The 23,681-nt window shown below is 42.0% G+C and overlaps 1 protein-coding gene across 1 annotated transcript in view; it reads left to right on the top strand.

Moving 5' to 3' along the window:
- Nucleotides 1–23,681, top strand: part of LOC126471421 (importin-13) — a 194,382-nt gene that overhangs the window by 41,748 nt on the left and 128,953 nt on the right. The window contains exons 7-8 of the mRNA XM_050099560.1: nt 7,303–7,512; nt 8,117–8,299. Of these exons, the coding sequence (XP_049955517.1) occupies nt 7,303–7,512; nt 8,117–8,299 (393 nt within the window). The remainder of the gene's footprint in view (nt 1–7,302; nt 7,513–8,116; nt 8,300–23,681) is intronic.

Raw genomic sequence — 23,681 nt, forward strand, 5'->3', positions numbered from 1 at the left:
GTAAAACATCATCTTTGTAAGACTTTTTTGATAACATGTACATAGCAGGGAACTTATTTATGGCTTTTCTTTTCTTAATGATTTGGTTGAGCTATGCAGTGTTTTAAATATGGTGAGGGAGGAACGAGTATGGACATCATCAGGAGTAATCCATATATATATATATATAAAAACAAAGATGAGGTGACTTACCGAACAAAAGCGCTGGCAGGTCGATAGACACACAAACAAACACAAACATACACACAAAATTCAAGCTTTCGCAACAAACTGTTGCCTCATCAGGAAAGAGGGAAGGAGAGGGAAAGACGAAAGGATGTGGGTTTTAAGGGAGAGGGTAAGGAGTCATTCCAATCCCGGGAGCGGAAAGACTTACCTTAGGGGGAAAAAAGGACAGGTATACATATGTGTGTGTGTGTGTGTGTGTGTGTGTGTGTGTGTGTGTGTGTGTGTGTGTGTTCACCATTTCCTCCTAAACCACTAGACTGATTTCAACCAAACATGGTACACACATCACTTACTGCCTGGAAAGAATCACTGTGGTGGTAAGAGCTACCTACTTATCACAGGGATGGGGGTGAAAAAGCCCACGATGTCTGAATGCGAAGCATAACGTTTTAATTTATTACTTCTTTACTACTATCTGTATTTGTGACAAATTTTGCAAGCAGTATTCACACACGCCATTGAAAGTAACAGCAAAATTATGTTAATGTACGACACATAGTTGAAGAGATATGACATCAAATACTGAGATGCTCGGAAAACTGCTGTGTCATGCAAGACATTTTAATTTATTAACTCTTTACTATTAACTCAATTCACAACACATTATGCAGACAGTAGGCACATATACCAGTGGATGTTCCTGCAAAATTATGTCATTGTACACCACATAGTTCAGGAGAGATGATGTCGTAAACATTGATCTGCATGAGAGTTCAGGGCAAAGTTCACTAGAGATAACTGGTGAAGTATGTGTATAAATGTGTTAAAAATATATGTGAAGCTACAAGTAAAAAGCTCATTAAACATCTGGAATTATTTCAAAGAACTTTGGTACACATAATAGTTACAATCTAGAAATAAATACTGTAAGAGTAAGAACAGCCAATGTCCTGTTGGGGTGAGCATGATAACATGGAGAGAGGAGGGGGAGGAAGAGACAGACTGACAGAGGGGGAGGGAAGAAATGGACACATATATGGGGGAGAAGGAGATGGACAGAGAGAGGGGAGGAGATGGAGAGAGAAGGGGGAGCAATGGATAGGCAGTGGGAGGGGGGAGGGGTAGGAGGAAATTGACAGAGAAAGGAAAGAGAGGGGGAAAGAGGGATTGGACAGAGAGGAGGGAGAGGGAGACAGACTAATACAAGATTGAAAGAAATACATACTCAGCTGTTTGAAGATTTTTTTAGATTGTTATTATTATTACATGGATTGTGGGTTGTGAGAGCATTTAATATGATCATAGAAATAATAATATTTCATAAGTCTTCTGTTATTTTATCTGGTGGGTTTGCACTAATCTTTGTACGTGCACATATCCTTTATGCCAGTAGGCACAGTACGACATCTGTGACAATTTTTAGCCCCTGCACTTCCCTCCATTACCAAATTAACTATTTCTTGTTGCCTCAGGATGTGTCCTGTCAGTCTAGGTATTCTTTTCATCAACTTATATCATATAGTCCTTTTTCCCCAATTTGATTCAGCACCTGGTCATTAGTTCCACAATGTACCATCTGATCTTCAGCATTGTTTTGTAGCCCTTGCCTGAGGATGTCTCCCATCAACATCTCTCTTCTTTTCGTCAACTTATGCCATAAAGTCCCCCCCCCCCCCCCTCCTGTCAATCTGTCAATTTGATTCAGTACCTGATCATTAGTTCCTCAATGATCTACCAGTCTGATATTCAGCATTCTTTTGTAGCTCCACTTTTCAAAAGTGTATATTCTTGTGTGTGTTTATTGTTAACATCTCTCTTTTTCAGAAATGCTTTTTGTGCTGTTGCAAGTAGTCATTATCATATTTGTTTCAGCCATTGTCAGTTATTTTGCTGCTCAAATAGCAAAACTTTGTTCATCTTATAACCTCTGTCCAATACACTATCCACTCTGCTCGACTGATTTCCCCAAATTTCTGCTTGGTTTTCTTTATTACTTGCCGTGCTGTTATGCACCCATAAGAGGTAATAAAAAAAAAAAAAGGAAAAAATGCTCTCACTCACTTTATTACTTGCAACTGTACAGATTGAATAACAAGGGGGATAGAATCAGATTGAATAACTAGGGGATTAGATTATAGGCCTACCTCACTTTCTTCTCAGTTACTGCCTTCGTTTCATACCTTGCCTCAAGGTCATACTGAGTGTGCTTTGGCTGTGCATGGGCAGACGAAGTATTACACAAGTATATAAGAAAGAAATTAAATATTGTTAGAATTTAATAATTTGTTTGTAGAATGAAATAGGTATAAGAAAGATTAAGTTTGAGAAAAACTGAATAAAGTTTCCACAAAAATTTGTTTTTCATAATTTTTTGCAGGTGGCAGGGAAAGAGCGATAAAAAGCTGAAATTTGGAAAATATATGTACTTTGACATAAAAATGTAATGTACAGGGTTTGGTGAAAGTTTCTGTAATACTGTTTAATAGTTTTAAATAAATGTAAATTTTGAAGGAAAAAACCATATCATACAATTAGATATAAGCCATCGCGTGGAGTGGCCACGCGGCTTGAGGTGCGATGTCGTGGATTGCGCAGCCTCTCCCAACGGACGTTTGAGTCCTCCCTTGTGTGTGTGTGTGTGTGTGTGTGTGTGTGTGTGTGTGTGTGTGTGTTTTGTTCTTAGCATAAGTTAGTTTAAGTAGTGAAGTAATGTAAGTCTAGGGTCCGATGATCTCAGCAGTCTAGTCCCATAGGAATTCACACACATTTTTAAATATAAGCCAGAATGGAGAAAATACTGCACTATATTTGATGTAATGATTAATGATGATGTACCAAATTACAGTTCAGTTAATGGGTATGCAGAGGGAACAGCTTTTTAAGCACAGTCACGGGCCCTAGCATTTCAGAGATGAGTGTTCCATTTAGCGCTCCACTCTGAATGTTACTGTGTCTGTGTAAGGAACCCTGAAGCTGCCTCTTCACTCAAAGTGTTTAGTCAACATTGTACATCACTGTCAGTGGTGAGATCTGCAGTGAAATGCGTTGTGATGCAATCTGCAATTGGGAACACGAGCCGTCAGATGGCTGCGTATGGATACTTCGAGTGATGTTGAAATAACTTCAAGATCACACATTTATAGTAATGGTAAAGTGGACTTTCACGTGAATTGTAGCATTTGAAAAGCTTCTTTCATTCTACTCAATATAATTTGTGTGCTGCCCATTGCATTATTAATCCACATGGTGAATACAATATTGAAATTTACCCTTTTTAAGTGAGCAGTGAACGGTTCCTTAAACCATTATTTTTGGAATAATACACTGGAATGTTGAGGAGATTCAGGCTCTGAACTTTGCCAAGTGCTGAGTAGCGTATTACAGAGTTATGTGATTTATAAAAATATCTGTGTGTGTGAAACTATAGATTTTCTGATATGCGTGATTATTTAAATTAGTAAACTTTGTAATTTACTGCCATCCTGTTTGTACTCCTACCGATGCAGCAATTATGACTTTCTTTCTCAGTCTATGCGAACTGAAATGTGGATAAGTGGAATGTAGGTTATGAGTATCAGGTTTTAGGTTACTTTTTGGATATTCTTCAAAGTAATCTACAAGCTCTTGAAATGGGAGGTGAAAAACAGAGGTGAGATAATGAAGCACAATCCTGCCGCACCCTTTGACCCTTGGAACTGTAGTCTGGTTTCTGTAAAAGTTGTAGATACCTTTTGCATACTGTATTTTGTTCCTAATAAGTTTAGAATTCCGGAGACTGTAATCCAGTCAACACCGTGAAAAGCTTTTTTAAAGTCTGCAAGTGGTGTAAATTTGAGTTTGCCTTTCTTCTGTCTTATAAGTTGTCACATGTTCCTACATTTCTCCAGAACCAAAACTGATCTTCCCAAAGCTCATTTCTGCAGGTTTCCCCATTCATCTGTAAATAATTTGTGTCGATATTTTGGAACCTTGACTTATTATTGATGGTTCAATAATACACCCATATGTCAGTACCTACCTTCGTTTGTGTGGGGACTATTACATTGGTCTTGCAATCTTAGTGTATTTCGCCTGTGGCATGTTTTCTGCATACCAGAAGGAACATTTTTTGTTACAGTTGATGCTTAAAGTGATCCTAATAATTTTGAGGGGCTGCCATCCACTCCAGTTGTCTTATTTTGCATCAAGTTTTCCAGTGCTTCGTCAAATTTTTCTCACAGTATGACGTCACCCATCTCATTGTCTTCCGTTCTTTCCTTTCTGTAATATTGTCATCAAGTTTCCTTGCTTCATATAGCACTTCTGCATATTCCTTCCACTTTTCAGCTTTCTCTTTTTTCCTTAGTATTTTGTTGACTTGTCATCAGAGCTCTTGATATTCGTGCAGTTCCTTCTCTTTTCAAAAAATTTGTCTTAATTTCTCCTATGAGCAGCATCTGCCTATCCTATAGTTAGGCATGATGTGACAGCTTTCCATTTCTCCTTCAGCCATTCCTGTTTTGCCATTTGCATTTCCTACTCTCTCTCTCTCTCTCTCTCTCTCTCTCTCTCTCTCTCTATCTATCTATCTGCCTATTTCTCTCCCCCCTCACCCCCCCTCCCCCCACCACTTTTTTGGTATCTGTATCCCATTCTGCCTGTTTCATGCAGTGCATTATATATTTTTCTTTTCATCTATCAGATTAAATATTTGTCATGTTGTCTAAGAATTCCTACTGGCCCTTGTCTTTTTGTGTAGGTTTTCATCTGCTGTGTTCAGTTTTTAATCATCCAAAGCTATCTGTTCATCTTTTGTTTTATTTCTTTCGTGCATTTCAATCAGTTGTTGCCTTAAGCTCCCTCTGAAACTCTCGATGACCTCTAGTTGTTTCAATTTATCCAATATCCTTACTATTCTACCTCTCTGCAATTGGGAACTGTAATCTTCATGTCACAACTAATAATTCGTGATTAGAGTCCGCATCTGCCTGTGAGAATGTTTTCCAGTTTAGATTCTGGTTTCTTAATAACTGTCTTATCATTATATAATCTATCTCAAACATTTCAGTGTGTCCAGTTCTCTTCCACGTATACGACCTTTGTTCATCATTCTTAAACCAAGTGTCTGCAACATCTAGATCATGGTTGACGGGAAATTCTACCAGCAAGTTCCCCTTTCATTCCTTTTCCCCAGTCCACGCTATTGTTCTATTTTTCCTTTTTCTTCTTTTCCCATATTGAATTTCAGTTCCCCATTACAATTAAATTTTTGTTTGAATAATTTCATCTGTTTTGCCATACATTTTTCCAGCTTCGTCATCAGAGCTGCTAATAGGCTTGTACTACTATATGGACCAGGGATTTGTCATGACTGTGATAATCTGTTTACTGCGTTGTTTGTAGACCTTCATCCACATTTCTGTAACCTTATTCATTATTCCACATGCTCCTGCATTATCTTATTTGACTTTGTGATTAAAATATCATACTCATCTGACCAGCATTCCTGTTCTTCCTTCTTCCGCTCTCTAACTAATCCACAGTGTGTCCAACCTATCCATTTAGCTCTTCAAGTTCTGTAACGTGCTTAACATGGATTTAACTTCCACACTCTGACTCGTAGAATGACAAACTTGCCTTTTTCTAATGCCAAAAGTCTCTTGAGTAGCCCTCGCATGGAAATCTAAATTGTGGACTGCTTTACCTCTGAAATATTTCATGCAGGAGGATACCATCACCATTAAATCATACAGTTGATCTGCATGTCCTCAGGAAATACTATGTCCATAGTTTCCACTTTCTTTTAACCATACTGCAATACTATACCAGTATACAAGGCCTTGTTAATTGATATTACAGTGTCAGATCATTCAGTCATGCAGATTGTTTCCTCAGCAACTACTGGAAAGCTGCTGTCCCTCTTCAGGAACCATGTGTTAAGTCTGGCTTCTCCATCTGGTTGTACCTGTGCTTTGTCTATCTGTATCATTGAGGTAGTAAGTCATCCCACCATACCAAAAGTCGATTGGTCATGGGAGTTGTGTGTGAATATATACTGGTGGAAATGCAATGAAGTACCCACATTGCCAACTTCATATCTACGTTGGTACGTGGTAAGAAGTTGAGTGGCTCACACTTTGATCAAAGCAGGGAATCCATCTGACATATAAACCATTTGCTACTGCAGATAAAAATGAATGAAATAGATGTTGTAAAATAAGTATAGCTCCAGTCATTGACAGAAGTGGCTCATTTTGGATGTAACTTTTTAAACACATGTTGAATGTTGGTATGGACTGAGGTTAATATTGCCACAGATGTTGGAATATATGGTTATTAACTTCAAAATGCATACCATAGACATCCTGATTGTGTGTGCTGTTTCCTCAAATTGGCTAAAATCACATATGAGTGCTGAATTGTAGATCTGAACTTCAGAGTGCCCTGCTTTCTAGAATTATGTGGACTCAAACTTTACCATCATCTGCTCTGCTTGTAATGATTTCCTTTGTTTAGTACCACTATTTTTAATTTGGTCATTTGATTTTGGCACCACTCTGTCAGCACTTTTTGAAACTTTCTGAAAAAAGAACAGTTGTAGTGAGTAAACATGTGAAAGGTGGTTTTGCAAAGGGAAGGTATCATGGTACTCTCTTGTCGCTCTGATAAGTGAGGGCAACTCCATCAATGTTCCTGTTTGAGTACTGTTATCTCCAACCACCTTTCTCACATCGTCACCTTCAACATTGGACTGCACACACAATGAACTGAGGGAGTTGTACAATTGTGGATCGTGTTGTTGCCTTCTTTGTAATCTCAGTCGTATACTGACATAGTAAGTGTTCGTCTCAGGAGGGTTGAGAATATTTCAAGAAACTAGTCCACACACAATCACAACTATGTACCTTCAACTTAGCATGGAGAAGAAACGTTTTCAGGAGCATATAGACAACCAGAAGCATTGTGTGCCCAAATTATTATAGGGGTACTGTCAACACACTCATGTTATGTCTTTCAAGCCCATTATGATACAGTAATGTGTACTGTATCTACTTTGATAGTGTTCCATGTGTATGCTTGCATGTAGTCCTCAATGATGAAGCGCTATGTAATATTTTACATAATTTTAGTATACATATTTCTTCTTTATTTCAGGTTGTAACAAGTAAAATATACAGACTGTTTGTAGGAATGGGGGAATGCCACTCTAAATTGATTCTACGTCTATTATTACAACCAGGCAGCTCTAAAGTGTTGGGCAGCAAAATCGTCGAAAATATTCTGCGTGCTACCAGTATTCAAGGTGTCTATCCAGTAGAAGAATGTATAAGTGTACATTCATTAGGGTTTTGGTACATTTTACAGGTAATAAATTACTTTTTTTATTTTTAGTCACATAAATTAATAGTAGTTGTTAGCTATTATCTGACATAAATTCAAATTCTATGGAATATAGTCAGTGTAAAACTTAAAAGGCAGAAGTGAAAAAGTAGGAGACAGTACATAGGATCCATAACAGTAATGTGGACCATTACAGAGCAAGTAAACCAGCTGACACACCTTCATCTTTGAAGTACTAATTAATTTGAAAGTCATTGAATCATTCACTTTGCTATATGTTTAGTACCTCTTATTCTGAGTTCTGCACAAGCAGTAACATAAAATGAGTAAAAATGAAATAGAAACAGTGATGGACAGAAATAGGCTCCAAGTCGCATGGTTAGTAAATATAACAACAATGTTATGAAAAGGATAGATTGCTACTCAGAATATAGAGGAGACTTGGAGTCACAGACAGACACAACAAAAGACTGCTATACATTTTAGCTTTCAGCCAGAAGACCTCCTTCCAAAATAGAAAATGCACACACATTTACACAAACATAACTCATTAGGGGACCTTTATTTAATACTTTTCCTTCAGTTCATGCAAGAAGTTTAGGAAAACTGTGATATTTGATATTTTCAGGAAGATGTGCAGCCCATGGAGGGAGATGAGAGGACTGATTGTATAACTGTGCTTTCACCAATATACTGCACATTGGTTGAAGTATTGCTGAAAAAATCTGCTCTTCCACCTGATATAGATGAATGGAACAGTGATGACCGAGAGAAACTGAGATGGTATAGGCAAGATGTTGCCGACACACTAGTGAGTATTTTACATGCTTATCGTGGTCTGAAATGGTGGCAGTATGTTGTAAATGTATAAAGGAGATTTAATTTAGTTCTCAAAATGTGCAACCAGTCAGGATATCCTTCATATTTTTCTTGTTGTTTAATCAATTTCTGGTAGTTTTGGATTCTATAAAGCTCTAAAGTTTTTGTTGTCAAAGCTACCATTACCTGTTAGTGATTTATGGCAGTAATATATATATTGTATATAAGCTAGTTATTGGGTTTTCCTTGAGTATTTCACTATAAAAAGAAGTTGTTATTAAGAGATTGCTGTTTTCCTCAATCAATCATAAACAAGTTTAATAACTGTTTTTCTGAGTCAATACTTTTATTTTCTTAATAAAGTAGGAACTCATTCAGAAAGTGCACAGAAGAGTTATAAATGTTTGGTGATAAAGAGCTCGTTTCATATTATCCCTCTGTTTCATTACACAAATGATATTGTACTATTGTGCTAAGTGTATGTCTTCCATTGTTTTGAAAAAAAAAAAAAGGTGTGTTATATATTTCTATGTGCTTAGTTATCCAAGGCTGTTACCAAATACAGAGATGTCAGAAGAAAAAATACCTAACACAGTTGAGAATTTATCATGCTTCTAGTGTCCAGTGAGTGGCACACTCTACACCATGTTTACCTGTCATCACAACTAGATGCAACACATACAGTCCAATGTCTGCTCTTTGAACAAGATGTGCCTGTGTAAAAATTTTTACTGCTGCCATTGGGGACATTATTCCATATTTTCTACTGTGTGATGTGAGCACATTAGCTCACCATGTATGTTTCATTTTTAATGTCATGTAATTTGCGTTACTTTCCTTCTGAAAAAGTGATGGTATTGAAACTTGGTCAAGGTTTTTACAGTAGCAACCAGTTGACTGTATACTTTATGTATTGGAAAAAAGTTACTTTGAAATTTGTTTTGTCACTACTACTACTACTACTACTATTACTACTGCTGCTGCTGTTGCTATCAATATTATCTTCTTCTTCTCCACTTTTCCAAATCATTTTTCTGGTGAGCGAAGAACATTTACAAGGTGTATGAACTATGGGAAGGTGGTGCATGTTGTTTTTGGGTAAAATGTGTTGAACCTCACTATTTTGCGTTTTTCCATGGTTACTCTGACATCATTTTATAAACTCTCACAGTATTTTCATCCATTGACAAAATCAACCTTGTGTCAAGCCAGTTTATGACTGTCAACTCACCATTCTTGACATGGGATAGGCCAGTCATAAACTTGTAGCAGTGATTCTGTTAGATGTGAGCAGTACCACTATTTCCTGAAGACAAAAGAAAATATATCAACAGCACATTTTTTGTGCTTTGCAGCACACTCAAAAATTGACACATGTTGATAGTTGATTAACAAATTTGCTTAATGTCAGAACATGCCTTTACTTGAAACCATTTTTAGGTTTTTGCATAAAGATTCCACCAATAAATGAAGCATTTGGTGAAGCATAAATGTGTTACAATAAGCCCACTTATTTATGGAAGCATTTAAATTTTCTTCATGGTAGTCCCCTCCACTCCTCCCCCTATCTGATATAAACATAGTGAGCAAGAATTTATGTATTGTGCTGAAGAAAGGTAACATCTTCATGACTAGTGGAAGTTTAACCTCACATTTTTTGTTTCTTTGAAATGGTAAAAAAGTCTCTTTATCTTCTCCTAGGTAGTAACTTATTACGAGCATACATTTTCAGTTCAAGTTTCGTGAGTTCATCTGTTGCAAGCATGGGGCCCCAAAATATTGTACCACCACCTTCCTTTCATGTGCTGCAATTTTCTGACTATCCTACCCCCCCACCCTCCCCCCTCCCCCCCTCTCTGTGTCCGCCTTTTATGTCGACCCAGCTGCCTTTGATGTTGACCCGGCTATTCTCTAGGTTCTACTTTCCTTTCTCGGAATATTCTGTCATTCACCACCAAAATGTGGCTCTAATAATTTCTGGTCTCCTCCTGGGTTTGACCATTGTCCAAATTTTCCCATAACGTTGACTGGCTGGGGAAGAACACCTTAAATACTGTATACTGCATGCAACATTAAAGATCATCGGTGAACAGTACCCGGTTAGGCTCTTATTTGGGCTTCAAAACCAATGTGGTAGCCAATCCGACATCTTGGGGTAGTTAGCTATCCCTTCAGTTGAGCCAACTGACAATGGGATCACACTACTGATGCCTGTGCTGTTAGCTTCCAACTCATGCCAAGGAGTAGATGACCGTCTTCCTGGGGCATCAGGACTCACAGCAACGGCCATTGTGCTAGATGGCCTTTTCTGCAGTTGGGTGGTGCCCATGGGGAGAGACCTCGTTTAGAGTAGGTGCCATCTGGGCGGACATTTCGCACATGAAACAAATTGCATCAAAACAGTGACTGTTCTGATCTGGCCATCTCATCAGACAACTATAGAAATTTCAGTGTGGATAGTTATAATGCTGCTGCTTTCACTACCCTGGCTACTCCATGGGAAGGGCGACAAGTCAGACATCTAGGAGGAAAGCAATTTATCCAGTACTTAGTATGTGCTCGAACTGAAGGTGATACTTTTATTGTTACAAAGCCATTATTTTTTGTGAAACATATTGTAGATAACTTTGGAGAAGTTGTGTAATTGGGGAAAAATGCACAGTGGATCATTATCAATTAAAGCTGCCTCTGCTGCACAATCTACAGCTTTCAGTCATGTGTACATCTGGGTGACATACCAATGACCATTTCCCCACATAAGACTTTGAATATGGTGGAAGGAATCATCTTCCACTGAGATCTTATCCTCCAAACAGACAAGGAGCTATGGGCTAATCTTGAGTGGCGAGGTGTACATTTAGTGTGATGTGTCCTAAAAAAGTCCAAGGATAACTAAATAGATACAGGTGCCTTAATCTTAGCCTTTGAAGGGAATTTCCTCCTGGCAAAAGTTAAATTCATGGTGTACAGGTTTGATGTGAAACATTCCGTTCTATATCCTGTGAAGTGCTTCTGTTGATGGTGCTTCAATTGTATGTCAACCCGCTGCATGGCAGACCTAAAATGTAGTAACTGCATACGATCACTCCACGAAGGTGGACCTTGTGAACAACCAGCTTCATGTGTCAGTTCCATGGAACTGGGATTTGCCCAGTCTTCAAGGGGGTGTAGGGGGGAAACATATAAAGCTATTGACTATCTCTTGTATGCTGAGTGATGTAAAAAATATTAACACCTACATCCTGTTGAAATGACGTACAGTTATGCAAAAGTCACAGCCGTCACTCCCATTACCACAATTTTTTCAAAGTCAGTTTACCCACCACAGCTCAATCGTGGGGAATCACTTCCCACACCTGACCTGAGGAGCAGCTTCTTCCTCTGGTGTCTACTGGTGACAGGGCTCCCTCTTGGGATCAGTCTCCCCAAAAACCCATAGATCAGAGGCCAGATGCCAGTCCATGGCTGCTTGTTCTTCACCCACCATGCCACATCTGGACTTGGAACTGTACTTGAGCACCCAGAGCTTGGAAGTTGCTGCACAGTCCCATTGTTTGGGCTTCCTTTTTGATGAACAGCGGACTTGGCTGCCCCGTATTCACGGCTACAGACTAGCTGCATAGTAGGGTTGGCAGGTTTATGACTGGGCAGCACATTTGGCTTTGAAATTGTTTGACCGAGTCCATTATGGTCAAGTTCATGTGGCCACTCATGCCTTTTGGTCTAGTCATTGATGAAGCAGGGATCTTACCTCTTTATCTCCGACAGTACCAACTCTTGGTCTTCTATGCAGCTACCGTTTGTCACTTCCCTGATCTTTTTACATATGAGGGGTGTCAATCTCCTGATGCCCACCCTTAGGGGAGAGTACTAGTTGGAATGTGCCTCACAGCCCTCTGCCAGGATCTTCGTCTCTCCTCCCTGGAATGAGCCCTCCATGTTTCCTCATGCACCGTCCTTGGTTGGTGCCAAAGCCATAAATTAGGACCAGTCTCCTTATCTATTTCAAGGTCCTAAAGTCTTAGTTGTCCCATGACATTCTGGTGTCTGTTACTTTCAGTTGTGGGTGCAACCATCTTTTACACTGATGGCTTTAAAATTTTGGATTAGATGGTGTACGCTTGTACATCACCTGCCAATCAGGAACACCATTCATTGCCAGGGACATGTAACGGTTTTATGGCAGAGCTGATTGTCATTAACAGAGCCCTCCATTTTATTAAATGGCCTCCCCTGACCGCATTTTGATACATAATGACCCAACACAGTCTTTAGACCATTTACCAATGTTACTCTTGTCTCCCTGTGGTCTCTGCTATTCATTACCTCCTTGCTGCACTTATTCATACTGACTACTCGGATGCCTTTGTCTGCGTCCCAAGCCCTGTGGGTATTCCAGGGAATGAACTGGCTGACCTTTTGGCTAGAGAAGTTATTACTCACCCTCATTTGCTTTGCCAATCCCAGGTGCAGATTTGCGGGTGCAAATAAGACCTCTGTTCACTCAGAGATGGAATGACAGCTGGAGCTTTTCCCACTGCATGCTGGGTCGGGGGGACCCTTGACCCTGCCTCCTCGACCAGCTCACTCTTTCATCCCTCTCTTACTCTGCCTGAATTGCTTTTAGATACGGTTTGTCTCCTTTACTGCTCACTGTATTTTCTGTTTCAGAGTTAGCACTCTGTTGAATAGTGGGTGCTGTTAAACACTTGACTACACTGGAGCAGGGATGGGACAGCTGTGGGTGGAGCAACTCCGGCCGCATGCAGAGTGTCGGTGATGTCCACCTGCTGCTTTACCTGTTTCTCTCCTCTTATTTTCATTATTGATGGTCCAACTGATTTTTGTTACATTTTTTTACCTCACTTTTGCTTTTTTGAATCTACCATTTAGAAGGCATTCTTGGCTCTGTAGTTACCTTCGGCCTTCATTGAGCTAGTGGAGGGCCAGATGCAGTGTGGTACTTTTCTTGGCATTGGATGAGCCTTAGGAAACACCATGTTTGCTCTGACCTATGCACTGGCCTAATCCATACTCTTCTCAGTAGAGTCTTTCACAATTCTAACATCAGTATTGCCTTCAATGCCTTGGTCCTACCATTCTTACATACATTCATCATCAGAACATATGTTTTGCATACATCACTAATTCCAAATGAATGCCCCTAGATTTCAGTTCAAGAAAATTGCTTTAGCTTATCCACTTTCTCTAATATGTCAAATCATAGGACTCCGAAACCACTACAACCATGATATTTGGAGCATTTATGTATTATTACTCTGATATTCGCATAGCAAAAGTCATAAAAAAACCCAGATATTAAGTATTTCGCATTGAAATTTTGTGTTTCTGTCTTAGAAACTCTGTACTTACCCTTTATGCAGACTCAGAGTGATGTTTTAGTGTGATCAGTTTTGAAAGAAATTGGTAAATGTGGAGGTAGATTACAATTTATTAATTTGCTAAGCAGTTTCATTTAATTTTCCTCTGTTGTAGCACAGTGAGCTACATTTCGTTGGCTGCTCCTTTTCTCAGTTGCTGCATATGCATCTTAAAATGAGACCAGTCCTCTGCTTGAAATCGAAAGGAGTTTGTGTTAGAAAGTTTACATTAAATTTTAAGAGTGTTTCCTGTTTCTGACATGTGAATTTAAGAAGCACAAAGTAGCTACTGTGAATATGCATGGGTTTAAAAAATGGAAAAAGATTTTGTCACACTTTTCTCACTGCGTTCAGCACTAGAACCATGATCTTTCTTGTAAAATTTAGGCGGTAAATCACTACAATGATTTGAAAGACCACTAAATTTGGCGTCAGTGGTCTTATCATCTGGAAGATTTAAAAAGATGAAACATTACTTCCCTGTACATGGGCATAGTTTTCTCCCATATGATAGAAATGGGGCTAAAAGAAGTTGATGAACCCTCATGACAGGACTTCTTTACTTGAAAAGTATGCTACAATGATAAAAAAAGGGTGGCATGCTGTTCTAATTTGCGGTTGGCCTGTTGGAGGATGCTCTGAACAGCCGGTGTGGATGTGGGAGAGGAAAGATTGAGGACTTTTATTGAGGATAGGAGTTGACGGGTGTGTTCATTGGCTGAGTTGATGTGTAGGTGAAGGATTAGGTGGGTGAGGGCAATGGATTGTTCAGTTTGGAACTGGTATAGGGACTGATGGAAAGAAGGGTTGCAGCCAGAGATGGGAACTTTAAGTGTAAGGCCTTTGGGGGTAATGCCAAATGTCAGACCAGCCTGAGAAAATAAAATACACGAGCGTAATCTGGCTATGGTGAAGGCATGTTTGCGGAGGGAATGTAAATAAAACTTAATGGGGTCGTTGTGGGGATGTTGTGAGGGTGACATGGTATTAGGAGGTGGAAAGTGTAACATGAGGTTGAAATGAAAATGAAAATAACTGGAGAAAGTAACTGGAGATCTGTTGTGAAAAAAGGCGAAAAAGTGTTGGATAAAGCTGGGCTATGTTGATCCTGTGGTGAACTTGGGTTGGTAGACAAGGATGTGCACAAATGTTATGTGGTTGTGTTGCCGCCAAAACCCGTTAAAGGATGGAGAGATTCGGGAAAATTTCGAAAAAACGGCGTGTAAATGTATTAAAAAGAGTGGTTTTGTGGTGGCAGATTATGAAAATGAGGCTAACAATTGTATGGCGAAGAAATAATGACGTTAAAACCTGTGGGAAGCGGCTAAAAATTATCAGTGATGTGGGAAAAACGGAAATGGAAATAAAGCGAAAGTTGTCAGAACTAGACGAAATGGTTGTTTAATAGGTGAAAGGAACTATTTGTGGACTAGAAACGGTGGATTTTATAGCAGCGGTAGTGTTGAAAGCGGAAAAAAATTTTTTGGTTATGGTTTGGAAGTGGGTGACGTATTATTGAGTATATATAGGCGGGATAAAATTGTATAGTAGATTACGGTAAAAATGAGAAGGTGAATACAAAGTGAAACTACTGGCAAAAACAAAAAGAGAAAATAAGACGACAGGAAAGATTTCGAAATGCAACAGTGACAATAACAAACGTAATTGTTGGGTTCAAATTAATGATATGAATTAATAGAGGGAAACATTCCACATGGGAAAAATATATCTAAAAACAAAGATGATGTGACTTACCAAACAAAAGCGCTGGCACGTCGATAGACACACAAACAAACACAAACATACACACAAAATTCAAGCTTTCGCAACAAACTGTTGCCTCATCAGGAAAGAGGGAAGGAGAGGGAAAGACGAAAGGAAGTGGGTTTTAAGGGAGAGGGTAAGGAGTCATTCCAATCCGGGAGCGGAAAGACTTACCTTAGGGGGAAAAAAGGACGGGTATACACTCGCACACACACACATATCCATCCACACATATACAGACACAAGCAGACATATTTAAAGACAAAGAGTTTGGGCAGAGATGTCAGTCGAGGAGGAAGTGCAGAGGCAAAGATGATGTTGAATGACAGGTGAGGTGTGAGTGGCGGCAACTTGAAATTAGCGGAGATTGAGGCCTGGTGGGTAACGGGAAGAGAGGATATATTGAAGAGCAAGTTCCCATCTCCGGAGTTCGGATAGGTTGGTGTTGGTGGGAAGTATCCAGATAACCCGGACGGTGTAACACTGTGCCAAGATGTGCTGGCCATGCACCAAGGCATGTTTAGCCACAGGGTGATCCTCATTACCAACAAACACTGTCTGCCTGTGTCCATTCATGCGAATGGACGGTTTGTTGCTGGTCATTCCCACATAGAATGCATCTCAGTGTAGGCAGGTCAGTTGGTAAATCACGTGGGTGCTTTCACACGTGGCTCTGCCTTTGATCGTGTACACCTTCCGGGTTACAGGACTGGAGTAGGTGGTGGTAGGAGGGTGCATGGGACAGGTTTTACACCGGGGGCGGTTACAAGGATAGGAGCCAGAGGGTAGGGAAGGTGGTTTGGGGATTTCATAGGGATGAACTAACAGGTTACGAAGGTTAGGTGGACGGCGGAAAGACACTCTTGGTGGAGTGGGGATGATTTCATGAAGGATGGATCTCATTTCAGGGCAGGATTTGAGGAAGTCGTATCCCTGCTGGAGAGCCACATTCAGAGTCTGGTCCAGTCCCGGAGAGTATCCTGTCACAAGTGGGGCACTTTTGTGGTTCTTCTGTGGGGGATTCAGGGTTTGAGGGGATGAGGAAGTGGCTCTGGTTATTTGCTTCTGTACCAGGTCGGAAGGGTAGTTGCGGGATGCGAAAGCTGTTGTCAGGTTGTTGGTGTAATGGTTCAGGGATTCCGGACTGGAGCAGATTTGTTTGCCACGAAGACCTAGGCTGTAGGGAAGGGACCGTTTGATGTGGAATGGGTGGCAGCTGTCATAATGGAGGTACTGTTGCTTGTTGGTGGGTTTGATGTGGACGGACGTGTGAAGCTGGCCATTGGACAGGTGGAGGTCAACATCAAGGAAAGTGGCATGGGATTTTGAGTAGGACCAAGTGAATCTGATGGAACCAAAGGAGTTGAGGTTGGAGAGGAAAATCTGGAGTTCTTCTTCACTGTGAGTCCAGATCATGAAGATGTCATCAATAAATCTGTACCAAACTTTGGGTTGGCAGGCTTGTGTAACCAAGAAGGCTTCCTCTAAGCGACCCATGAATAGGTTGGCGTACGAGGGGGCCATCCTGGTACCCATGGCTGTTCCCTTTAATTGTTGGTATGTCTGGCCTTCAAAAGTGAAGAAGTTGTGGGTCAGGATGAAGCTGGCTAAGGTAATGAGGAAAGAGGTTTTAGATAGGGTGGCAGGTGATCGGCGTGAAAGGAAGTGCTCCATCGCAGCGAGGCCCTGGACGTGCGGGATATTTGTGTATAAGGAAGTGGCATCAATGGTTACAAGGATGGTTTCCGGGGGTAACGGATTGGGTAAGGATTCCAGGCGTTCGAGAAAGTGGTTGGTGTCTTTGATGAAGGATGGGAGACTGCATGTAATGGGTTGAAGGTGTTGATCTACATAGGCAGAGATACGTTCTGTGGGGGCTTGGTAACCAGCTACAATGAGGCGGCCGGGATGATTGGGTTTGTGAATTTTAGGAAGAAGGTAGAAGGTAGGGGTGCGGGGTGTCGGTGGGGTCAGGAGGTTGATGGAGTCAGGTGAAAGGTTTTGTAGGCGGCCTAAGGTTCTGAGGATTCCTTGAAGCTCTGCCTGGACATCAGGAATGGGATTACCTTGGCAAACTTTGTATGTGGTGTTGTCTGAAAGCTGACGCAGTCCCTCAGCCACATACTCCCGACGATCAAGTACCACGGTCGTGGAACCCTTGTCCGCCGGAAGAATGACGATGGACCGGTCAGCCCTCAGATCATGGATAGCCTGGGCTTCAGCAGTGGTGATGTTGGGAGTAGGATTAAGGTTTTTTAAGAAGGATTGAGAGGCAAGGCTGGAAGTCAGAAATTCCTGGAAGGTTTGGAGAGGGTGATTTTGAGGAAGAGGAGGTGGGTCCCGCTGTGACGGAGGACGGAACTGTTCCAGGCAGGGTTCAATTTGGATAGTGTCTTGGGGAGTTGGATCATTAGGAGTAGGATTAGGATCATTTTTCTTCATGGCAAAGTGATACTTCAGCAGAGAGTATGAGTGTAGGACAGTAAATCTTTGACGAGGGCTGTTTGGTTGAATCTGGGAGTGGGGCTGAAGGTGAGGCCTTTGGATAGGACAGAGGTTTCGGATTGGGAGAGAGGTTTGGAGGAAAGGTTAACTACTAAATTAGGGTGTTGTGGTTCCAGATTGTGTTGATTGGAATTTTGAGGTTTTGGAGGGAGTGGAGCTGGAAGTGGGAGGTTGAGTAGATGGGAGAGACTGGGTTTGTGTGCAATGAGAGGAGGTTGAGGTTTGCTGGAAAGGTTGTGAAGGGTGAGTGAGTTGCCTTTCCGGAGGTGGGAAACCAGGAGATTGGATAGTTTTTTGAGGTGAAGGGTGGCATGCTGTTCTAATTTGCGGTTGGCCTGTAGGAGGATGCTCTGAACAGCCGGTGTGGATGTGGGAGAGGAAAGATTGAGGACTTTTATTAAGGATAGGAGTTGACGGGTGTGTTCATTGGCTGAGTTGATGTGTAGGTGAAGGATTAGGTGGGTGAGGGCAATGGATTGTTCAGTTTGGAACTGGTATAGGGACTGATAGAAAGAAGGGTTGCAGCCAGAGATGGGAACTTTAAGTGTAAGGCCTTTGGGGGTAATGCCAAATGTCAGACCAGCCTGAGAAAATAAAATACACGAGCGTAATCTGGCTATGGTGAAGGCATGTTTGCGGAGGGAATGTAAATAAAACTTAATGGGGTCGTTGTGGGGATGTTGTGAGGGTGACATGATATTAGAAGGTGGAAAGTGTAACATGAGGTTGAAATGAAAATGAAAATAACTGGAGAAAGTAACGAGAGATCTGTTGTGAAAAAATGCGAAAAAGTGTTGGATAAAGCTGGGCTATGTTGATCCTGTGGTGAACTTGGGTTGGTAGACAAGGATGTGCACAAATGTTAGGTGGTTGTGTTGCCGCCAAAACCCGTTAAAGGATGGAGAGATTCGGGAAAATTTCGAAAAAACGGCGTGTAAATGTATTAAAAAGAGTGGTTTTGTGGTGGCAGATTATGAAAATGAGGCTAACAATTGTATGGCGAAGAAATAATGACGTTAAAACCTGTGGGAAGCGGCTACACCCGGAAGGTGTACACGATCAAAGGCAGAACCACGTGTGAAAGCACCCACGTGATTTACCAACTGACCTGCCTACACTGTGATGAATTCTATGTGGGAATGACCAGCAACAAACCGTCCATTCGCATGAATGGACACCGGCAGACAGTGTTTGTTGGTAATGAGGATCACCCTGTGGCTAAACATGCCTTGGTGCACGGCCAGCACATCTTGGCACAGTGTTACACCGTCCGGGTTATCTGGATACTTCCCACCAACACCAACCTATCCGAACTCCGGAGATGGGAACTTGCTCTTCAATATATCCTCTCTTCCCGTTACCCACCAGGCCTCAATCTCCGCTAATTTCAAGTTGCCGCCACTCACACCTCACCTGTCATTCAACATCATCTTTGCCTCTGCACTTCCTCCTCGACTGACATCTCTGCCCAAACTCTTTGTCTTTAAATATGTCTGCTTGTGTCTGTATATGTGTGGATGGATATGTGTGTGTGTGCGAGTGTATACCCGTCCTTTTTTCCCCCTAAGGTAAGTCTTTCCGCTCCCGGATTGGAATGACTCCTTACCCTCTCCCTTAAAACCCACTTCCTTTCGTCTTTCCCTCTCCTTCCCTCTTTCCTGATGAGGCAACAGTTTGTTGCGAAAGCTTGAATTTTGTGTGTATGTTTGTGTTTGTTTGTGTGTCTATCGACGTGCCAGCGCTTTTGTTTGGTAAGTCACATCATCTTTGTTTTTAGATATATTTTTCCCATGTGGAATGTTTCCCTCTATTAATTCATATCATTAATTTGAACCCAACAATTACGTTTGTTATTGTCACTGTTGCATTTCGAAATCTTTCCTGTCGTCTTATTTTCTCTTTTTGTTTTTGCCAGTAGTTTCACTTTGTATTCACCTTCTCATTTTTACCGTAATCTACTATACAATTTTATCCCGCCTATATATACTCAATAATACGTCACCCACTTCCAAACCATAACCAAAAAATTTTTTTCCGCTTTCAACACTACCGCTGCTATAAAATCCACCGTTTCTAGTCCACAAATAGTTCCTTTCACCTATTAAACAACCATTTCGTCTAGTTCTGACAACTTTCGCTTTATTTCCATTTCCGTTTTTCCCACATCACTGATAATTTTTAGCCGCTTCCCCCAGGTTTTAACGTCATTATTTCTTCGCCAGACAATTGTTAGCCTCATTTTCATAATCTGCCACCACAAAACCACTCTTTTTAATACATTTACACGCCGTTTTTTCGAAATTTTCCCGAATCTCTCCATCCTTTAAAGGGTTTTGGCGGCAACACAACCACCTAACATTTGTGCACATCCTTGTCTACCAACCCAAGTTCACCACAGGATCAACATAGCCCAGCTTTATCCAACACTTTTTCGCCTTTTTTCACAACAGATCTCCAGTTACTTTCTCCAGTTATTTTCATTTTCATTTCAACCTCATGTTACACTTTCCACCTCCTAATACCATGTCACCCTCACAACATCCCCACAATGACCCCATTAAGTTTTATTTACATTCCCTCCGCAAACATGCCTTCACCCTAGCCAGATTACACTCGCGTATTTTATTTTCTCAGGCCTGTCTGACATTTGGCATTACCCCCAAAGGCCTTACACTTAAAGTTCCCATCTCTGGCTGCAACCCTTCTTTCTATCAGTCCCTATACCAGTTCCAAACTGAACAATCCATTGCCCTCACCCACCTAATCCTTCACCTACACATCAACTCAGCCAATGAACACACCCGTCAACTCCTATCCTTAATAAAAGTCCTCAATCTTTCCTCTCCCACATCCACACCGGCTGTTCAGAGCATCCTCCTACAGGCCAACCGCAAATTAGAACAGCATGCCACCCTTCACCTCAAAAAACTATCCAATCTCCTGGTTTCCCACCTCCGGAAAGGCAACTCACTCACCCTTCACAACCTTTCCAGCAAACCTCAACCTCCTCTCATTGCACACAAACCCAGTCTCTCCCATCTACTCAACCTCCCACTTCCAGCTCCACTCCCTCCAAAACCTCAAAATTCCAATCAACACAATCTGGAACCACAACACCCTAATTTAGTAGTTAACCTTTCCTCCAAACCTCTCTCCCAATCCGAAACCTCTGTCCTATCCAAAGGCCTCACCTTCAGCCCCACTCCCAGATTCAACCAAACAGCCCTCGTCAAAGATTTACTGTCCTACACTCATACTCTCTGCTGAAGTATCACTTTGCCATGAAGAAAAATGATCCTAATCCTACTCCTAATGATCCAACTCCCCAAGACACTATCCAAATTGAACCCTGCCTGGAACAGTTCCGTCCTCCGTCACAGCGGGACCCACCTCCTCTTCCTCAAAATCACCCTCTCCAAACCTTCCAGGAATTTCTGACTTCCAGCCTTGCCTCTCAATCCTTCTTAAAAAACCTTAATCCTACTCCCAACATCACCACTGCTGAAGCCCAGGCTATCCATGATCTGAGGGCTGACCGGTCCATCGTCATTCTTCCGGCGGACAAGGGTTCCACGACCGTGGTACTTGATCGTCGGGAGTATGTGGCTGAGGGACTGCGTCAGCTTTCAGACAACACCACATACAAAGTTTGCCAAGGTAATCCCATTCCTGATGTCCAGGCAGAGCTTCAAGGAATCCTCAGAACCTTAGGCCGCCTACAAAACCTTTCACCTGACTCCATCAACCTCCTGACCCCACCGACACCCCGCACCCCTACCTTCTACCTTCTTCCTAAAATTCACAAACCCAATCATCCCGGCCGCCTCATTGTAGCTGGTTACCAAGCCCCCACAGAACGTATCTCTGCCTATGTAGATCAACACCTTCAACCCATTACATGCAGTCTCCCATCCTTCATCAAAGACACCAACCACTTTCTCGAACGCCTGGAATCCTTACCCAATCCGTTACCCCCGGAAACCATCCTTGTAACCATTGATGCCACTTCCTTATACACAAATATCCCGCACGTCCAGGGCCTCGCTGCGATGGAGCACTTCCTTTCACGCCGATCACCTGCCACCCTATCTAAAACCTCTTTCCTCATTACCTTAGCCAGCTTCATCCTGACCCACAACTTCTTCACTTTTGAAGGCCAGACATACCAACAATTAAAGGGAACAGCCATGGGTACCAGGATGGCCCCCTCGTACGCCAACCTATTCATGGGTCGCTTAGAGGAAGCCTTCTTGGTTACACAAGCCTGCCAACCCAAAGTTTGGTACAGATTTATTGATGACATCTTCATGATCTGGACTCACAGTGAAGAAGAACTCCAGATTTTCCTCTCCAACCTCAACTCCTTTGGTTCCATCAGATTCACTTGGTCCTACTCAAAATCCCATGCCACTTTCCTTGATGTTGACCTCCACCTGTCCAATGGCCAGCTTCACACGTCCGTCCACATCAAACCCACCAACAAGCAACAGTACCTCCATTATGACAGCTGCCACCCATTCCACATCAAACGGTCCCTTCCCTACAGCCTAGGTCTTCGTGGCAAACGAATCTGCTCCAGTCCGGAATCCCTGAACCATTACACCAACAACCTGACAACAGCTTTCGCATCCCGCAACTACCCTTCCGTCCTGGTATAGAAGCAAATAACCAGAGCCACTTCCTCATCCCCTCAAACCCAGAATCCCCCACAGAAGAACCACAAAAGTGCCCCACTTGTGACAGGATACTCTCCGGGACTGGACCAGACTCTGAATGTGGCTCTCCAGCAGGGATACGACTTCCTCAAATCCTGCCCTGAAATGAGATCCATCCTTCATGAAATCCTCCCCACTCCACCAAGAGTGTCTTTCCGCCGTCCACCTAACCTTCATAACCTATTAGTTCATCCCTATGAAATCCCCAAACCACCTTCCCTACCCTCTGGCTCCTATCCTTGTAACTGCCCCCGGTGTAAAACCTGTCCCATGCACCCTCCTACCACCACCTACTCCAGTCCTGTAACCCGGAAGGTGTACACGATCAAAGGCAGAGCCACGTGTGAAAGCACCCACGTGATTTACCAACTGACCTGCCTACACTGAGATGCATTCTATGTGGGAATGACCAGCAACAAACTGTCCATTCGCATGAATGGACACAGGCAGACAGTGTTTGTTGGTAATGAGGATCACCCTGTGGCCAAACATGTCTTGGTGCCCGGCCAGCACATCTTGGCACAGTGTTACACCGTCTGGGTTATCTGGATACTTCCCACCAAAACCAATCTATACGAACTCCGTAGATGGGAACTTGCTCTTCAATATCGCAACAAAAGGAGAGGGAAAGACGAAAGGATGTGCGTTTTAAGGGAGAGGGTAAGGAGTCATTCCAATCCCGGGAGCGGAAAGACTTACCTTAGGGGGAAAAAAGGACAGGTATACACTCGCGCACACACACACACATATCCATCCGCACATACACAGACACAAGCAGACATTTGTATAGGCAAAGAGTTTGGGCAGAGACGTCCAATACAAATGATTGAAGCGATTTCACAGCTCTCCAATAACTTTATTATTTGAGATATTTTCACAATGCTTTGCACACAACTCAAAAAGTTTTTTGGGCATCCACAAATGTTCGATATGTGCCCCTTTAGTGATTCGGCAGACATCAAGCCGATAATCAAGTTCCTCCCACACTTGGCGCAGCATGTCCCCATCA

This window comes from Schistocerca serialis, chromosome 3 (assembly GCF_023864345.2).
Source record: "Schistocerca serialis cubense isolate TAMUIC-IGC-003099 chromosome 3, iqSchSeri2.2, whole genome shotgun sequence".
In the NCBI taxonomy this organism is placed as follows: domain Eukaryota; kingdom Metazoa; phylum Arthropoda; class Insecta; order Orthoptera; family Acrididae; genus Schistocerca; species Schistocerca serialis.